Raw genomic sequence first — 18,590 nt, 5'->3', positions numbered from 1 at the left:
TTCGTATTCCCTAGTGCACAGTCACATTTTGTTGAAGTGGGACATAGGGACCAGAAGAGATGCCTCAGCATTTCATAGCCCACACTGCTCTTAGAGAGGAACTTGCTTGGACTCCCAGCACCCACAAGGTAGCTCACCCTCCCCAGTAACTGCAGTTCTAGGTGATCCGATGCCCTCTTGTGGCCTCAGGAAACACCAGCCACACACATTCTGCACTTAAATGCAAGCAGAACATCCATGTATAGACAACTGCAAAGAGATAAAATACCTCAGGGCAGAGCACTGAGCATCTGAGCTACTCTGTTCTAGCATTTTGTATTTATAATAGTGTTTTCTTTAAAGTAGCTCAGGATTTAAAAACACACAACAAACTTTCCCAGCTGGACTTAGGAAAGCCCAAGAGCTAGATTTCAGACTTACAACTCCCCTTAGACTACAGCTCCACCAAGAGAACAGATGAATGTGCTAATAGTCAGGAGAATGTAAGAAATAGTACAGTGGTTCCTGCTAGCACAACCGCTCAGGCACAGCTAACTTGGCACAATGCGGTCCTACCATGAGGTCAACCTGGATCTTTAACTGCAATTTAGTCTTATATCAGTTTCTCCCTGTTGCTCTGATAAAGCACTGAACACAGCCAGTCTGGGGGAAAGGGTTTTTTTGGCTTACCCTTCCACCTCACAAAGAAAATCAGGGCAGGACTCGATGCAGGAACCTGGAAGCAGAGGCTATGGAGAAACACTGCTTATTGGCTTGCTCCTCCTAGCTCCCTCAGTTTTCTTTTGTAAGACAACCCAGGACCACCTGCTTCTGCACATGCCACTGGAGAACTTCCCTCTGAGATGAAATTCCAACTGCCAGGGCTAGGCAGACTGTTGGCTACCAGGACTGGGTGACTTTGGTACCCACAAGGAACTTGTGTGACAAGATCAGTTTCAATGCTGGTGTCTTGGCATAAAAAGAAAAAAAAAAAAAGGAAAGAAGTTGTATTTCCCCAGTGCATGCATGCTATTTAAAAGTAGACAAAGTCTTACACTAAAACTACACATTTTGGTGGGATTGTAGAACCGTCATTTTTTTTTCTGGATTTAGGACTTCCACATATACTCTTTGCAGCCAGATTTGTACCCCATTGATTATTTTGACAGCACCTTCTGTAGCTATTTTATGTCTTTCGAGTACTCTAAGGGTTCCAAAGATATAAAATTACAATGTTTTGTTCCACACAGTAGGAATTCTCAAGTCTGTCTGTATATTAAACCATAAATTATTAAACCATTACTCATTGAGGAATATGAGAGACTAAGTTATAATTCAAGCATTTCTAATAAACAATGCTTCAATTACTATCCTCAGGCATTATATACAACGTATGTATCATGAATACAGAAATAACCTGCAGGGGGCTTTCCATTCAAAGGGATGTGGCTTTGATGCCAGAGTTACCACTCAGTTCAGTGGTTTTCATGTAAACTGTGTTCTCTCAATGCAAAAGGGGGCCTAAAAGTAATCTAAGAGTAGTCATATTTAGGGCTGGAGGGATGGCTCAATGGTTAAGAGCACTGACTGCTCTTTCAGAGGACCCAGGAGGACCCAGGAGGACCCAGGTTCGATCCCCAGCACCCACAGTTGACAACTGTCTGTAGCTCCAAGATCTGAACCCTCACACAGACATACATGCAGGCAAATCACCAATGCACATAAAAATGAAAATAAATAAAATATTTTAAAAAAGATTAGTCATATTTTTTTTCTTTTTCTTTCTTTGTTTTTTCGAGACAGGGTTTCTCTGTGCAGCCTTGGCTTTCCTGGACTCACTTTGTAAACCAGGCAGGCCTCAAACTCACAGAGATCAGCCTGCCTCTGACTCCAGAGTGCTGGGATTACAGGCGTGTAGTAGCACGCAAGGTCATGTTATTTCCTTTAAATCTAATTTCCTCTCATAAACAGTTCACTTCTGCTGGTTAACGTGGCATCTTCAGCATAAGCTATTCCAGTTTAAAAGGCAAGAGTGTAAAGCACGAACATCTGCTAACCTACCACAGCCACTGTTGGAAGTAAGTCCTGAAAAATTACAATTGCCCCTCTGAATATCTGAATGGTTTTATTTTTTTTTTAATTTTTTTATTTTTTTTACATTTTAGGTGGAAATTAAAGTTATTCCAAAAAACTTAAAAATGAGGCATTGTTGTGGTATTTTTTAAGCAATCCCAAGAATCACTGGAAAAGTCCTTAGCAACCAATTAGCCCAACAACAACCAGGATAGTAGTGTTGCAGTAAATGACGTCACAGGAACACACAGAGAACAGTCTACACGTAGAGCGGATTAGATTCCCAGGCTTCCTGATGTCCACACGAGCTCTTGCCTGTGACAAGAGCAGCTCATGTGAACACAGCACGACTATTCTCAGGACACTTGTGGGTACCTATACAAAATTAACTCTTCACTGTCACGGTGTCACACTGTACTGAATGCAGAAGGGAATACCTTTCTCAATATTAGATCTCTACACATGTTATACATATGTGTATACATACATACATATATATACATATACACACACACACACACATATATATATATATATGTTATATATCAGTGTCTCTGAACCTATGTATGGGCACATACACAAGCCAGGAACTTAAAATGTTGTTAAGTGCACTTGAGAGCTCACCCGAGAAAGTACACTGAATAATAAAGAATAGCTAACAAGGAGTTAAAAACTGAGCAAGGGCTGGAGAGATGCTCCAGTGGTTAAGAACACTGGCTGCTCTTCGAGAGGACCCAAGCTCGACTCACAACACCCACATGGCAGCTCACAACTGTCTGTACCTCAGTGCCAGAGATCTGAGGTCCTCACACAGACATGCATGCAGGCAAAACATCAATGCACATATATGCATACATGCATACAAACACACAGACAGAGAGAGAGAGAGATCCCTAAGTGGGATTGCTAAAAGAAATCTTAAGGTTTATAAAAAATGATAGAAACTGAGCAAGACTTTTGTCTAATCTAAATTGTTTCTTTAAAAACTCTGTTACAATATAAATCATCATTTTAAAACCCATATCTTTCAAAAGATCTCATTTAGCCTCTGAATTCACCCTTTTTGCCAACTTTAAAGCCATCTCTTTTATATTACAGGATATAACTTTTTACCAGAATATTAATCTATGTATACCTCTTCTCCAGTAAGACCAATGTTAGTTAAAATGCACGATATTATTTAGTTAAATATACTGCTAAGATTTTGTTCAAATTAATATAATTTTTTAAACTTAAAACAAAAATAAAGTTCTGGTAGGAAAACAGAGAGAGAGAGAAAGAAGGGATAAAAACTTGGTACAAATTATATTTCAACTCATAGTTCTTTACCCAACTTGGAAAAAAACTTAGGTTCTAGATGTTCTGATGGCAGATATAAAATACTTATTTAAAAAAATCCAAATTCCAAATCTATCATATTTTTAAATGGTTGATAAAATTCCTTGCCAACTCTGAGCAGTTCTTAAACTTGATTACTTTTTGTATTTGAGCCAAAAGAACAAATTTGAATAATGTTAACTTGGGCAAAATTGCGAAGTGTATACATAAACACTCCACTTCTTAAATAACAGCTCTGATTTTTCTTTAAAATCACTCTTCTAACTTGAGAAGCTCCTCCTTGAAAACAGGATGGGATCTGAGTCACTTAGGATTAGGAAGAAGAAGCAGCAGCATTTTAAGAAGAGATTAAACATTGCTGTAAGTCTCGACATTCCTCGATTAATAACCCCAAACCTTAATGAGGAATAACAGATTTATGGATTGCATTTCTTAATGGAAAGAAAAAAAAAACAGGGACAGTTTAGTACAATATACTTTCACCAATATAATCTGTTCCAGGAAGGTTTTGGTCTCTACTAGTAAAAAAATATAAATAATAACTAATGAAAAAGCATTTCCTCTGCAACATTTGCAAGAGCAAAGCAGACTTTCACAAAGGTGTGGGAGTTGAACATCATACTCTCAATGCACAATCTGAGCTCGAAACTGAGGCCTAAATGTGTGTTATGTGTCTTTTTAAAACTACAGCCATAAACATTTTAGGAGAGAGAAATGGTCATTCTTCAAATCACATCTAGCACATTCTGACTGGGCCACCTCTTCATAAGAACCTGATGTGCCCAAGTAAAAGGCAAAGAAAGACATAGTTGTGGTCAATGAGCAGAGTCTAATGTGAATACCAAATAAGCTGTCTTACTTTCACAAGAATTTAGCCTACAAGGCACAACAATCAAACATTGAGAAGAAATCCTTTTATACATGAAATCATTATTGAATCCAAGACTTCTCACTTCCTGAAACAAAGCTTAGTTTTTATGTTTTAAGCATTGAATATTAACCTTTGCAAAATCAGCACCCAAAAGGTAGGTGAGGAAATTTCATACTGTATGCATTTCTTTCAAAAATCTTTACCCAGTGTTGAAACCACAAGGGACTGAACAAACACTCTAGATTTCTTTTCCCCAACATTAAAGTATTGGCCTTGATTCTATGTAATGCAATCATGTGTATTTAAATTAGAACAGGATGTGCAATTAAATTGTGACTAGAAAAACAAACCAGGTTTCTAATCTATTAATTACTGGGTAGGTAATAAGAGTAAAACTTATTTTCCCCCTAACAATAAGTCTATGTAACGGCTTGAAAGCAACTTGCACACCTTTCCAAAGGACGCTAATCACAACTTTGTGACATAATGCCTTACCCCTCAGCCACTGATGTTTCATGTTCAAAGTCTGTTTCATTTCATGTAAGACAATGCTGACACCTTCAATTGTAATGAAGGAGAAGAGAAAACCTTGGAAGGTGACTATCTTGTTATGTAAAATTAATCAGAATTACATAAATCTTGATAGAAGTAAAACTAGATAAAATCCAGGCATGCAAAACAAGGGACACAGACTGCTCTGTGGAACTGATGGTACAGAGTGCTCTCAGCAGTCCTTGCTATGTAACTGTTCTGAAAAGATAAGGTTGCTCCACATTTACACTAATTGCCTGTCCATTCTCTGTTCTAAAGCCCTTGCTGCTTAGTCTGCACTGGAAAGGGGAAAAAAAGCAACGACGGACTTTTAATAGCGGATGACTGCGGAGGAGCCACGTTCACCTTGCAGATAGATCTTTGTTGCTCTGGAGCGCAAAGCAGACCTTTAGCTCAAAGTCACTGCTAATCTCAATTGTACAATCCACATGGAGCTCCTAGCCCTGAAACCCAGGAGGCAAAACTGGAATGCCTGCTCCTAATGACCTTTCAAAATCCCTCAGTGTGAATACACTGGTGCCCTGGAAGGCTGCTGGATACTCCATGATAAAGTTATTGTCTCCCTTTTCACTACGGTTTATCAACGTTCCTATCAGCACAAAGACAATGAGAAAGAGCATGCATGGAAAATAGTAAACTAATATTTTAAATGCTTATAAACGGTATTTTAATGCCTAAAGAAAGAAGGATGTCCAAAATTCACACCAGAGGTCAAGACAGATGGCTAAAAGAGGAAAGAGTCTCCACACATCAATGACCAACACATGCCCCAATTTCACTGATCAATATTCGATTAGAAATTACACTTATATTAAAAAGTTATTAACAAACCAATCATCTATAGCTGGTAATGAAGCAAGACCATTCAGTGATGTATAAAAAAAAATCCTTCTTTGCAAAGTGAGTTCTTTTGATTTATGGCATCTCCTTTGTTAAAAAGAGAGAGAGAGAGAGAGAGAGAGAGAGAAAATACAATATACACAGGGTTTCTTAAGTTTGTCTTGTCTTCCCCTTAACTTCAAACGCGGGAAGCAGAACTCTTTCCCTTCTCCCCCTGTGGTCTAACCTCTTTCAAAAAAAAAAAAAATTAAAAAGAAACAATAAATGAAGTGACAGGAGGTGAAGGAATGAGGAGTGTGCTCTGGGAGAATAAAGGGCGGTTTTATAACAGGAGGTACTTTTGTTAGCAAGTGACTGGCAGGTCTTCTCCAAGTTCGAAAGAATTCCATCCACTCTCCAAACTGCAGAGGCCAAAAACGTCTAGTCTAATAGTTCTGAAATCCCAGAGTCAGGAAAGCCTTGGGGGAGGGTGGAGAACTGGTGAGTGGGGGAAGGGGGAGAGAAAGACCAGCAGGAGAAGAAAGAACAAAAGGAGAAATCCAAGAAAGGGGAAGGGAACCAGAGGACCCTGGAGGCCCAGGAGTGGGCGCTGGGGAGAGCACGGCAAGCAGGGCAGGGCCACATTCTGCGGCGCGGCGCACCATGGACAGGGCTCGATGCGGGTGCGGCCCACACCCCTCTAGAAGGCGGCTGGAGAAAAGAGCCAGAGACCCCGCGCTGGCCCCGTCCCGCCTCAGTGACCCCGGTACTCTCCAGCCCTGCGGCCCAGCCCTGACCCGGGAGGACAGCGAACAGCACCATCTGTGCCCATTTTTCTCTTCCACTGCCGGCGGGGTAGCACTGCCGAGCCTCGCCGGAGTTGGGGCTACCACCTTGCTGGACACCCTCTCCTCCGGATGGGGGTGTACACGAAACTCCGGGGCGGGCTTCCCTGCCACGCAGGAGGGCGGACACACCCCTCTCCCCCAGACTTCACGGGACCCCACCGCACGTGGAGACAGACTTGGAACCCCCGCCTAGACCCCGCCCAGAGCAAGGGTTGCATCCAAGTCTGTGTGGCATGGCCAATGGGACCTGCAGGAGATGGGGAATGGGGTTAGGGACATCCTTGGCCAGGACTCCCCGATAAAGTTGGGCTACGGGGCCGCATCGCGGAGTGCTGAGAGAACTCCGGACCCGCCTGGAGCAGGTGCTTCCAGCCGCCTCAGAGCCTCAAAGTACAGTCAATGAAAAGGCTCGCTGGCTCTCTCCCGAGAGTGGGAAAAGTGAGGGTGGCTCTAGGCAACTGTGTCCCCAGGACCCACGCAGGGCAGGGGCAGAGCTACGGAGAAAGGAATACACATATATGTATATACATGCATACACACACATATACATATATATGGCCAAGTAACAGGGACTTCTCGCCAGGTCTGGTACCAAGGATGCGGGGGCTACAAGCATGCGGAAGCGCCTACCGGCAGACAATCATTGTGGCAGGGGACCAGACTTGCTTTCCAAGTGGGACCGAGAGGGATTATTTCCAGGGCAAGGGAATCCAAAGGCCAGAAAGCAACTCCGAACTGGGATAAAGACAATAGGACACAGGCGCCCCTGCGCACCAGGAGGCGCGCGGGTGCTGGAGCGGGGTGGGGTGGAGGCAAGTCCTGTAACTAAGACACCAGAGTGAGAATTCCTAGTGCAAACTCGCGACCCCTCCCCGAAGAAATAAACAAAACAAAACAAAACAAAAAATCGGATCAAAGTACGAGGCGAGGCAAGGAGAAGCGAAGAAAAACTACAAAACCCAGGAGTTATCCTGCCTCGTCCTTCGGCTGCGTGGGGACATCCCTCGGGCTCGCCTTGGCCCAAAGGCGAAGCCAAGGAGAGACCCTGTGACCGAGGCTCGCCGAGGAAGGCGCGGTGGAGCCAGCTGGCCGGGGAGGATGGCTCGGGAGTCCGACAGGAGCTTCACGCCCGTGCAGTTTCTGGGCCGCGCGGGTGGCACCTCCCTTCCCGGGTGCTCGGCCCGGCCCCGCAGCGGCGCGGGGAACAAAGGGACCCGGCGCCTCACGCCCCACCCCGCTCGCAGCCCGACCCACCCGGGACCTCCGCGTACCTGAAGCAGGGCCGCCAGAAGCGGCAGCAGGGTCCGCGGCGCTCCCGCTATCCGGCACATGGAGGCGGAGAGGGGCCGAGCGAGGAGCCGGAGGCGGCGGCGGCGGCGGCGGCGAAAGCAGCAGCGGCGGCAGCGGCAGCGGCGGCGGCGGCGGCGGCAGCAGCGGCGGCACCAACAGCAGCGCGGAGACGGCTCGGGGCAGTGGCCACCCCTTCCCTTCCCCTCCCCTCCCCACCCCCTTCTCCGCTGCTCCGCGCTCCCCGCCAATGAGAGCGAGCCGGTAACAAATAGCGGGCCTCGGAGTCCGCCGGACTCGCACCAGGAGTAATAAAACAGACGGGAGATCAAGGAGCTGGGGAGGGGGGCGGGGAGAAGGGCGGGCGTGCGTGCGCGCCGAGGAGAGAGAGAGTGTGTGTGTGTGTGCGCGTGTGCGTGTGTGTATGTGTGTTGAGTGCGTGTGCGTGTGTGCACGCGTGTGTGCGGGCCGCAGAGCGCAGGCGGCTGGGCTCCTCCGACCGGGCGTGCGGAGGCAGCCCCGGAGCTGCGGCGGCCGCGCGGACCCGGCGGGCGGATGGAGGATCTGGAGGTGGAAGCCTGGCGGGTGGCGCTCTCGGCGCCCTGCTTTCCAACCCTTCTCCGGGGCCGGGGGGTAGAGCGGCTCAGGGGAAGGGCGCTCGCGGCCGTGCGCGGTGCGCCCACAAAGGGGGACGTTCCCCGGGGCCAGGCCTCCGCCGCGTCCCCTTCCCGGTTCCCAGGCCTCTGGGAGACTGTTCTCCGGCAGCGGCCGCGGGAGGTGGGGGGGGGGGGGGGTCGCGCAGGGGGGGGGGGGGGGGGGGGGGGGGGGAGGATGTTGCTGCGCAGTGGCCGTGTCCCTCGCCGTCCGCCCGGTCCTCGCCACCCGCGCGCCCCGAGGAGGGTCTCCGCCGGCGCGACCCGGGCGAGCTGCAGCCGCTCTCCCGCCTGGCCGCGCGCACCGCCCGGGCCTCCCGGTCCCCTCCCGCCGCCGCCGCCCTCGCCCCCGCCTCCCTCCTCCCCGAGCCTCCCGCCCGCGTCGCGGCCAATGGGAGGCCACCGAGCTGCGGCGGTAGCGGGCCGGATCCGCGGCAGCCGCCCGCCCCCGCCCTGCCCAGCGCCCGCTTCTCCTTCTGCTGCAGCCCGCGGGGTCGCCGGAGGGGTGGCCGCGGCGCGCCGAGCGCCGCCCAGCAGGTGGAGGGCTGCGGGAAATAAAACTACTTGCGCAGGAACTTGCAGGGTAGCAAGCAGCCCTCTGTCAGGTCCGCGGTGGAGAATCTGTGGCGACTGAGACTCGGGGGGTGGGTGGGGGAGGAGGGACAGACGGACATCTCCCGGGTAGCCTAAAGCACGCGTTTCTGTTTTGTCATTCTTTGGAGATGGGTTATTTTTCCTGGCACTGCCAGACGCGGCGAAGTGGCGACATAAGCACAGCCCATCCTGGCCATTGTTGTCTGAGCATCCTGCCGGCAGGGGAGCTCAGGCCGGGCTCCTGTTTGGTGTTCGCACCTCTCCGTCATTGCGGATGTACTGGAATGACTCAAGTTTTTGCGTTCTTATTTGTTTTTTCTTTGCCGCCCCCCCCCCACCTCTTCCGATGGGAAATCGAGAGAGCATGCGATGTATATGAAACCTCTGGTTTTGTATATTTACCGGTTCGTGATGGTAACACATTTGCGGGGACTTTGCTACTTCCTCCTGCCAGCACTCCGCAGCAATTAACAAGCGAAATAAACAGACAAAAGCATAGTGAAAATAAGATAAGAAAGATAAAAACGACTGCTGCAAATTCACACCAGTCTAAGGATTTTTGTTTCCTTTGAGACAGGAACTTCAAAGTGTGAAACTTTACAAGTTGCCGGCACAAGCATTCTGTGGAATGTTAGGGGTGGGAGCTCTTGATTTTTTTCAAAGTAATAATACAGCTTTAAAAAAAAAAAAAAATCTTCCCGAAATGTTGATTTTGTGGAGATTTTTTTTTTTTTTGAGGGGAGGGGTTGTTGGTTTAGAGGCAAATAAAACAATCTGTTTTATATAAGCATCGCAACACAGTGAGGGCAAATAATTTATTTTCGGTAAATGAACATATTCTGCTTCTACTGAAAACTCTCAGCTTTGAGCAACTGAAATATTAACATTTGAATCCGAGTTTCAAGACTTACGATTTAAGAATTTGACAATGAACCTTAAAAAATCAAATGCTAATTTCTTTGACATAACCAATGCAGCTTTTAATAATGTACGATTGCTAGTTAGGCTTTTAAATATTTAATATTAATTGGAAGGCTTATTCAATTTTAATTAAAACATAGTATTGCAAGCCACTTTTTATGACACTGAAATTTTTCATGATTTTCCTCTCAAAAAATAAGAAAGGTTATGTTAATTAAATTTCAAAGATGAGATGAAGGACTTGGGCTAATATAGTAATCAGGGCAGCTTGTTCTTTTTCTATTTCTTCTTCTTCTAAACGTTATTGCCATAGGACTGCTAATGGCAGTAAAGTTATCTCCACAATAGCATGTTTATAAATTCTATTTTCAGGGAGTCTCTCGTAGCAGAAGACAGCAGTCTGGGGCAATAGCTCCCATCTCCACACCTAATGATTAATCTGGATCCTGGCCATATGGTCTTCCCTGCACCTTCACTCAGCACTAGCTCATGATATTTATTGCCATTCTTATTAAAGGTACAACAGACTTTAACTTGAACCGTATTTCCAAATGTTAGTCTCATTTGGGTAAACTTTAAACATTACAGCCCCCATAAGTTAAGCTTTTATAAGACTCTCAAATCTGCTTTTGAGGAGCTGTCATGTAGGTCTTGTTATTTGGGTCCAATAGTTTTTGTCTTTTTTTTTTCTTCTTCTTGTTTTTAATCACTTTAGTAAGCACTTTAAAATCTGATTTGGATGCTTGTCACTATTCAGTAGTTGTGAATTGGGATGGACACTTGCCTAACTTTAATTTGATCACCTGGTCAGCTAGACCATTTTTAATTGGTCTCTGCTTGCAAGAAGGAATAGCCTGATCTAATAACAACCATTCTGTTGAAGATTTCGTGGATTATGATGCTAATAAAGTCATTCTATTATTGACTGTTATATGCACACAGCTCTCTCTCCATAATACTTTATTCAAGATCATGAAAGTGGTACGTTTCTTCTTATGAACCAGTGATGGTCCCACTCTCAGAAAACTAGTCTCTGCTCATGATATTGCCTGTCTAAAGGCTGGCTTTCCCTTCAATGGTTTATTGAACTTCAAGAATGCAAGGGGCTTGCCAGTTGCCCAGAGAAACAATCAAGCAGTATTAGTTTTGCTGAGATAGAATAGAAAAATTATATAAATGAAGACTGAGTTTTTACACCAAATCAATCTAATGCTTACCTTCTAACTAGCGGTTTTTAGTTTATTCACAATGAGGATGTCATGTAGTATGTATGTCCAGCATTGTTGACAGACTGAATCAGTGACAGCTCTCACACACATAGCCAGTCTTTGGAGGTTGTGGCTATCCATATGATTCATTTGTAAACATGATTTCAAAGCACAAGCACAACAAATTTTGCTTTGTGCTCTCTCAGACAGGAGACAGTAAACGTGCAAATGCATCATGTTTTTGTAAAAGGTTCTCACGTTGAAAACAAATGTCCAACCGCCGTAGTCTAGCCTTCCGTTTCCTGTCCTCCTTACATCCTCTGTAGACATGCCTTTAGGGCAGGGCTTATTACAGCCCAACAAAGTTCTTCCCAAACGTTGAGTGGCATTTTCCTCTCTTCCCAGGCTCCAAGGAAAACTAGGTTAACTCCCTCACCAAGTGTCCTCAGATTATACTTTTTTTTTCAGTTAACTTCAGTCTGCATTGAAGCTAACCTTCCTGGGCTAATATCCCTTTCAGGGAGTCACTGAAACTTTAGACCTTGCTTGTACAGCCCCTCATTTTGCAGATCCACGGTATAGGAGACTACTTCATGCAGGTGAAGAATTCAGAATGGCAGCCGTATTATCTTATTACCACTTTTAACCTCTCTTCTGCCTCATTTTGGAGGAGAGGTCCTTTGCAAAGTTCCACTGTATGGGACAATTGTTTTGTTTTTCAGAATGTGTATGAAACTTGGAATAGAACTCTTCATCTCATCCCTTAATCCCATCTCATCTCTCTGGCATGATCACCTTACCTTATTTAGTGTGGTTCTGCCATTTGAAGGTCCATCTCTTCTATGGCTGCTAAGCACATACCAGTGGCTCAGAAAAATAGTGATCTGTTTCAATGCCAGAACAAAAACAGGACTTTAGAAATATCAAATATCCTTGTTAAAGTATATTATTTACTCCTTTTCAGTATTTGAAAAGGAAACTAAATTATACACATGTAAAATATAATGAACTAATATGAAGTATATTTGGTCAAGTGAGGTATGAAATTTTGGTGAGCAGTTCATCAGAGCAGAGTAACTTACAAGCAAACCCTGGATTGCAGTGAACTTGATCAAAATGAAAGTGAAGAAGGAATCTCATTCTGGAAAGTAGAAGGCATAACACACAGAGGGGACTTTAAACTCAAGTACATAACACCTAAATCTGAGTATATTTCCTGACAGGCAAAATGGTCTTTTAGTTCCTTATTTCTAATGTGAAAAGTATTACTTAAGAAATACATGAAAACAGAAGGTTACAGTTGGACTCCATCCTTTAATATGTGTATATTAAATATGATTTCCAAAGAGGATCCTGAGGGCAGCTACTTAGGGCTCTCAGGGGGTACTCCTCCTGTCTCCCCACTTCTGGATTCAGTGGCTTTCTCTTTTCTTTTTCTCTTTAAGATGTAAACAGAGACTGGAGAGATGGCTCAGTTGCTAAAGCATGCACCTCAAAATCACAGGGCCTAGAGCAAAACCCCCAGAGTCCATATAAGCTGCTAGGAAACTATCACCCCAGCTGCAGAGAGACTGAAGACAGACAAGGAATGTTTCGGCCAAAAGCTAGTCAGTTTGGCAAAAAGTGACCCTATCTTCTTGAGTTCATCTGTGCCCAGTTGCAGAAGGTCACCACAGCCGGACTTACCGACTGTCAACTTACCCCACTGAAGGAGCACAGAGGGTCAGAGGACCCTGCCTCAGTTATCCAGCTACACCTCCCAGACCGTGTATGCAGCACCGATGTAGCTGCATGTGGTCCCAAGGAAAGGTTAGAAGTGTCTAAGCTGGGAAAGACCAGGGCAGCAGGGTAGTGTGCGGCATTTATGTGGCCATCACCACATCCATGGGGGATTCCGCATCCATGCAGTGCTGTGTAGACTATCCAGTGTGGCTGCTTTAAGCTGTTTGACCATAACCCCATGCCCATCGTTCTGTCAGTAAGCATAATAGATGTGCTTGTTCTCCATGGAAGAAATTTTAGCAACACCTCATCTCAAAGAAAAGTGGAATGAAATTGTCCGCTGACCTCTACAGGCACTTATAAATACTCCCCCCACAACATTGCACCCCCACACATGACTGCACCCACAGGCAATGTTATTTAATTTTCCCAACCTTTACTGCATAACAAAATCTGTAATATAAGAAGCAATGCTGAATCTATATATAGGCCAATGCTGGTCTAGCTAATCTGTATACCAAGAGAAAATTGAAACTTTGGTAGGAATCGAAACATGTAGGAATACAACTATTGCCATATCATAATATACTTTTTAAACAACATATTTACTATCTATGTATTTTTTATTTATATGTTGAAAAAATATTTCATTTAAAAATTATTGCATGAATTGGTAAGTAATGGGGCCAATACTGACACTTGTTTTGCATAAACCATTTCTTCTGTGAACATGACTTTATCTATCTGTCTGTCTATCTATCTGTCTGTCTGTCTGTCTGTCTGTCTATCCATCCATCCATCTATCTACTTATTTTTCCAGAATCACTTCTTACTGATGTACTCTCAAGGGCAAATTGCAAACATGATCTGTAGATTCAATTAAAGATGAGCTGCCTTTAAGAAAATGAGATTCCCGTGATAACCCCAAACCCTACCTTCTGTACCAAAAGCATGAGTATTTATTTATGGGGTCACACTAGCACTCAGATTACTTAACAGCCAGAAGGCCCATTTCTCATGATTAATAGAACTGTAGGAAATAGAACAAATCACTCTGAACTCTTTTTGGTAAGGGTTAGTTGTGCCAAACTTCTGCCCTTTTGTCCTTTTAAAGGCAAAGATCTGCCTTCGGGAGAGTTCTGAAATACAACTGTCATTGTGTAGAGGACAGTAAAACAAATTTAGTGTCTAACTAACCATTTTGTGCCCTTTCCTCCCATGAAGACTGACACCCTTAGTTAAAACATTGGTGTGGGCTCTGGAGGCCAACATCGTCTTCCCAAAGCTAGGGCCGGATGAATAATCTTAAACATTCCACTTAATTTCTCTGCATGTTCTTATCTACCCAAAGGAAACAATGCTACCTTCCCTCCGGGAACACTGAGAGCAGTAAGAAAATGTCAGTGAAATCCGTTTAGTTCTTTAGAGGGAACGGCTAGATAAGGCTGTAAGGCTGTGGATTTCACCGCCAGAGGAGTAATTCTCACACATCTAAATTTAAGTCACACTTTAATAATGGGGTATCATCAAGCCAAGGAGTGCTTGTTCAATCATTCTCTTATCCACAAATGTTTAAAATAACATATTTGCCTTTCCAACTATAAAAGCAGCCTTCACCGATAGTTGAGAAAATCCATCATTAATTGTACTATAATAACCCACAGATTAGGATTCTTCTTTCTCTTGCAGCACAGCCCGGGTAGGGAGAGTCTGGGGTTTCTTTTAAAATGGTAGCTGTGGAAGAAAAGAGGGGGAGCTGGTGAAATGGCCCAGAAGATAAAGCAATTTCTATATAAGCAAGGGGACCCGAGTTTGAAACTCCGCTCCCCCGTAAAAGACAGGCATGGTGACCCCCACCAGCACTAGGGAACAGAAACAGGTAGATCCTGGCAGGAGGGTGGATTGCCAGCCAGCCAGTCTAGCCCAAATCAGGAAGCTTCAGGTTAAGAGAGAGACCATGTCTCAAAAAATAAGGTGGATGGAGATTGTGCAAAGGGACACACAGGACACGAAAGAGACTGAAAGTATGGAAGGAGAGCAGATGCAGCTGGGGGTGCGGCAGAGGGAGGATAGGAGAACCAGAAAATACATTCTGTGAAAAAGTGTCGTAATGATGTTTAAAATGGTTTATGCTGGTTTGGAAAGATTTTAAAAAATGATTGTAATTGGAGAAGATTCCCCACTGTGAACCTCTGTCCTCCCTGTCCTCTATGCTCTAGTACTGTCTCTGTCTCTGTCTGTCTGTCTCTGAGTCTCTCTTCATACTCTCTCTCTCTCTGATACTTTCTCTCTGATAATCTCTTAATCACAGAATGTAGAATGCATGTCATGTGATCCATTCTTTATATAGCAGCTCAGGTGTTGAGTGGTTATCACAGAGAAACATCATCTTTCTGGGAGTTCTGTTATTGTTTCTTTTTTTGTTTGTTTGTTTTCTCATAAAATGTTTGCACATAATGGGAATATTCTCATTTTAAAACTTGCTTTGACAGTCAATAATAAACATGTTTGCATTGAAAGTTAATTTGTTAAAGCTAGATGAAATATAAATCTCTTTAGAGAATCTTGGGAACAGGCAAAGATTCAGCTTACAGAAGAGGCTTTTGGGGGTTTAGGACGTTCATGCCATTCATCAATGAAATGAAAGGGAGGGGCAGAGTCAAGGGCCCATGGGTACAACTGCCCTTCAAGGACAAAAGTTCTTGATGGTGCTCTCCAAAGCAGAAGGGACTCATGATACCCATGGCCAAACTTCAGGACGATGGTAAATTCCTTATCTTAGTCACTGCTCAGAAAATATTTGCCCAGTTTTTTAGAGTGAGTCAGAAAGGAAAATAGGACATGGAATTTGGACAGCAGCATGGGGAAGCCTCTCTGAACTGATAAATGGTCCAAAGTACAGGGTCACTGGGTATGCTATTTGGGGTATTTCAGTCTGTCCTTTCCCAGAATTTGCACATTGCTTGATAAGAGCAAGTCACAAACAGAAAGGAAGTTCCTCACCAGATGCTTGCTGCTGTGCATGCAATGTGTTATTCTCTGATCCAAAACTATGACTTAAGCAAGTCATAGCTACCTACTCAAGCTTCCAACACTCTCCCACTGATATTTCATAAGTGCGTCTGATCCTGTAGTTGTTTCTTCACCGAAAGTACACACAAACACAAGCAGATATAAGTTGGTTTCTTAATATATCTCTCTCTTTTGGATTCCCTTTTCTTCTGTTAGAGATTTATAGATTATTGATGCTTAATTTTATTATCTCTCATCCCCACCTCTTGCCTTCTCTTTCAAAAATAGCTTTCTGGAGAATCCTTCCACTCAGCCTCTCAGGATTTTTACTGTAGATACGCGAATGGTCTTTATTTCCAAGAATCTTTGGTGGCTCAGTCATGGTTTCCTTTATAGAAACTGCTTGTGTATTATTAATGTAGGAACTTCTTGAGTCTTTATATTATTCAGAAGTTTTGGTTTTTTTTTTTTTTTTTGCCTCCTGCTTTACGTTACTGTCCTCGATAATGCTTTCCTCACACTGTTTGTAGTATTTTATGTTCAAGGTTCTCTTGGGGCTAGAGTGATAGCTCATCAGCTTACAGCACTGGCTGCTGGCCAAAGAATCCATGTTCAAGTCCCAGCACCCACATGGAGCTCGTAACTATCTGCCACTCCACCTTCATATCATCTGATGGAACTGCCCTCTTCCGACCTCTGTGGGTACCAGGCATGCACATGGTGAACAGACACACACACAGTCAAATACTCATAAGGTCAAAATAAATAAATCTTTAAAATTAAAGGCATTTTTGGTGAGATGTGGGCAGGATCCCACTTACTACCCCAGAGTTCAATAAGCCAGCATCTGCCTCGGTTCACTGGAATGATGAGCCTACAACTCGGGTTTTCTCAAGTTTTTTGGGCATCTCGTGTTCTCATGGTGAAGAAGATGTCAGTCTGCACTTCAAGGTCCCTGGTACTCTGTCCAGGGCTGGCTCTGTACTGTACTACAGGACGAAGTTCCTCAGCTTAGGCTCAAGCCTCATGGAACTCTGCTAATGGCTTGGCCTTCCTTATGTCACAGTGAATTATTCCATGATCAAAGAAAGAATTCCTGTGCAAAGTTTTGGAGGCAAGTTGACCACTGACAGTTTTCCCTGTGTGTGGGTTGTCACATACCTCAATCCATGGATCAGACACTTAACAGCCTTACTGGAGGCTCTTGTTGAAGGCATAATCTCTATTGTCCTTTAGCACAGGAGTCTCATTGGAACCCCCTGCCAAAAGCTAATGAAGGGCAATGCCATTTTTCAGGATATAAAACATATAGTGTCATCACTACAGAGAGCTTTCTCCAAAAATCATTGTTTTAGTCTGTAGAGTGTTCGTCATTTCGAAAGAATCCTAAATGCCTTTTTCTTTAACATGGCATAATAGTGGTGAAAACCATTTTCGAAATATTAGATATGTTGAAGCAATCTACAGAGGTACATTCACCTTAACGTGTTCCGCTTGAGTTCATTCTAACTAAATCAGCCCTGAGGAGAGTACTTGTCTGTATAACATGAGGAGAATTATGTTTCCAAAATATAGTAGAAAATGAAAACTTAGAGTATTAGTAATCTAAACCTGAAATCCACAGAACAATGGGAAAAAAATACTTAGTAACTAAAGTATTGGTGTGATGATCTTCAGGTTTCTGTTCTTCTGTTGTACTTCACATGTTTGCATGCCCTAGGAATCATTTATTGGGGGAGCTGTTATGTGTCTTATTCAGGGGATCCTATTTCCATTTACTCCAAAGGACACAATGGCAGGCCACAGAAGGAATTTGTCTGTGAAATGAGTTTACCGAGATTGCTCACAGGAGAACCATGAGTGAGAGCTAACTTGTAAGAGGCAGGGTGATTTGGGAAGCTGCATCTCAAGAGTGGCCCCAGGTTACCTGTGAAATGGCTCCCTACAGCAGCACCATTGGGATGGCTTGTGTAAGTTGTGGGTGTCTCTTACCCGGAGGATTCACCTGTTCCTGAAGACTATTGGTAGACAAGCAAGAAAGGGCTCATGTGACTCGTGAGATAATGAGGCCAGTAAGTGTCTCTCCTCCGAAGGAAGTGTTCCAGCTGAGAAGAAGCTGCAGCACAAGGAGAGTTTACATGAATGCATAGGGGTCTGCAGGTATTTTTACTATACATTTTCCCAACTTTCCTTTACTCCTGTTAACGCTGTTGATGTTAAAAGTCATAATTAAATAATTAGTGGTTCTCCATTTTCACTTACTATAAACCTTTTTCATTCAAAGCCTTACAAAGTTGAATTTTATTGTCTTGTTATTCTCACGGCATCACTATACGTAAGATTTTATCTGCATGACAATTCCATGCTTGGAGTTAAGATGTTGGGACTCTGCTATTCAGCTCCATTTTATAGACACATACAAATTAGTCAACATTTCACTAGACATTAGATTCCAATCAGTTTTAAGACATGTCTGACAAACATCCAGTTTTTCCCTACAATGATAATCTGGCTACTTACAAGTTGCTTATAGTAGAGAAAAATGCAGTTTTAACTTGTATTAATTTTTTTTGTTTTTGTTTTTGTTTTGTTTTGTTCCTCTATGTAGCTAGCCCTGGCTGTCTTGGAACTTGATATGTAGGACCCGGTTGGCCTCAGAGTCACATTGATCTTCTGCCTGCCTCTGCTTCCCAAGTGCTGGGGTTAAAGACAT

General features: G+C 44.1%; 1 protein-coding gene across 1 annotated transcript in view; it reads right to left on the bottom strand.

The window, feature by feature from the left end:
* The window catches only part of Cdh2 (cadherin 2), a 226,791-nt gene extending 218,242 nt beyond the window's left edge, over nt 1-8,549 (bottom strand). Inside the window, exon 1 of the mRNA XM_055625529.1 lies at nt 7,752-8,549. Coding sequence (XP_055481504.1) covers nt 7,752-7,811 — 60 coding nt within the window. The 5' untranslated portion in view covers nt 7,812-8,549. The remainder of the gene's footprint in view (nt 1-7,751) is intronic.
* Between the last annotated feature and the right edge of the window lie 10,041 nt (nt 8,550-18,590).

Source organism: Psammomys obesus, unplaced genomic scaffold (genome assembly GCF_907164565.1).
Source record: "Psammomys obesus unplaced genomic scaffold, mPsaObe1.curated_primary_1811, whole genome shotgun sequence".
Taxonomy (NCBI): Eukaryota; Metazoa; Chordata; class Mammalia; order Rodentia; family Muridae; genus Psammomys; species Psammomys obesus.
The sequence above is the reverse complement of the archived record's forward strand: the minus strand, read 5'-3'. Positions and strand labels throughout refer to the sequence as shown.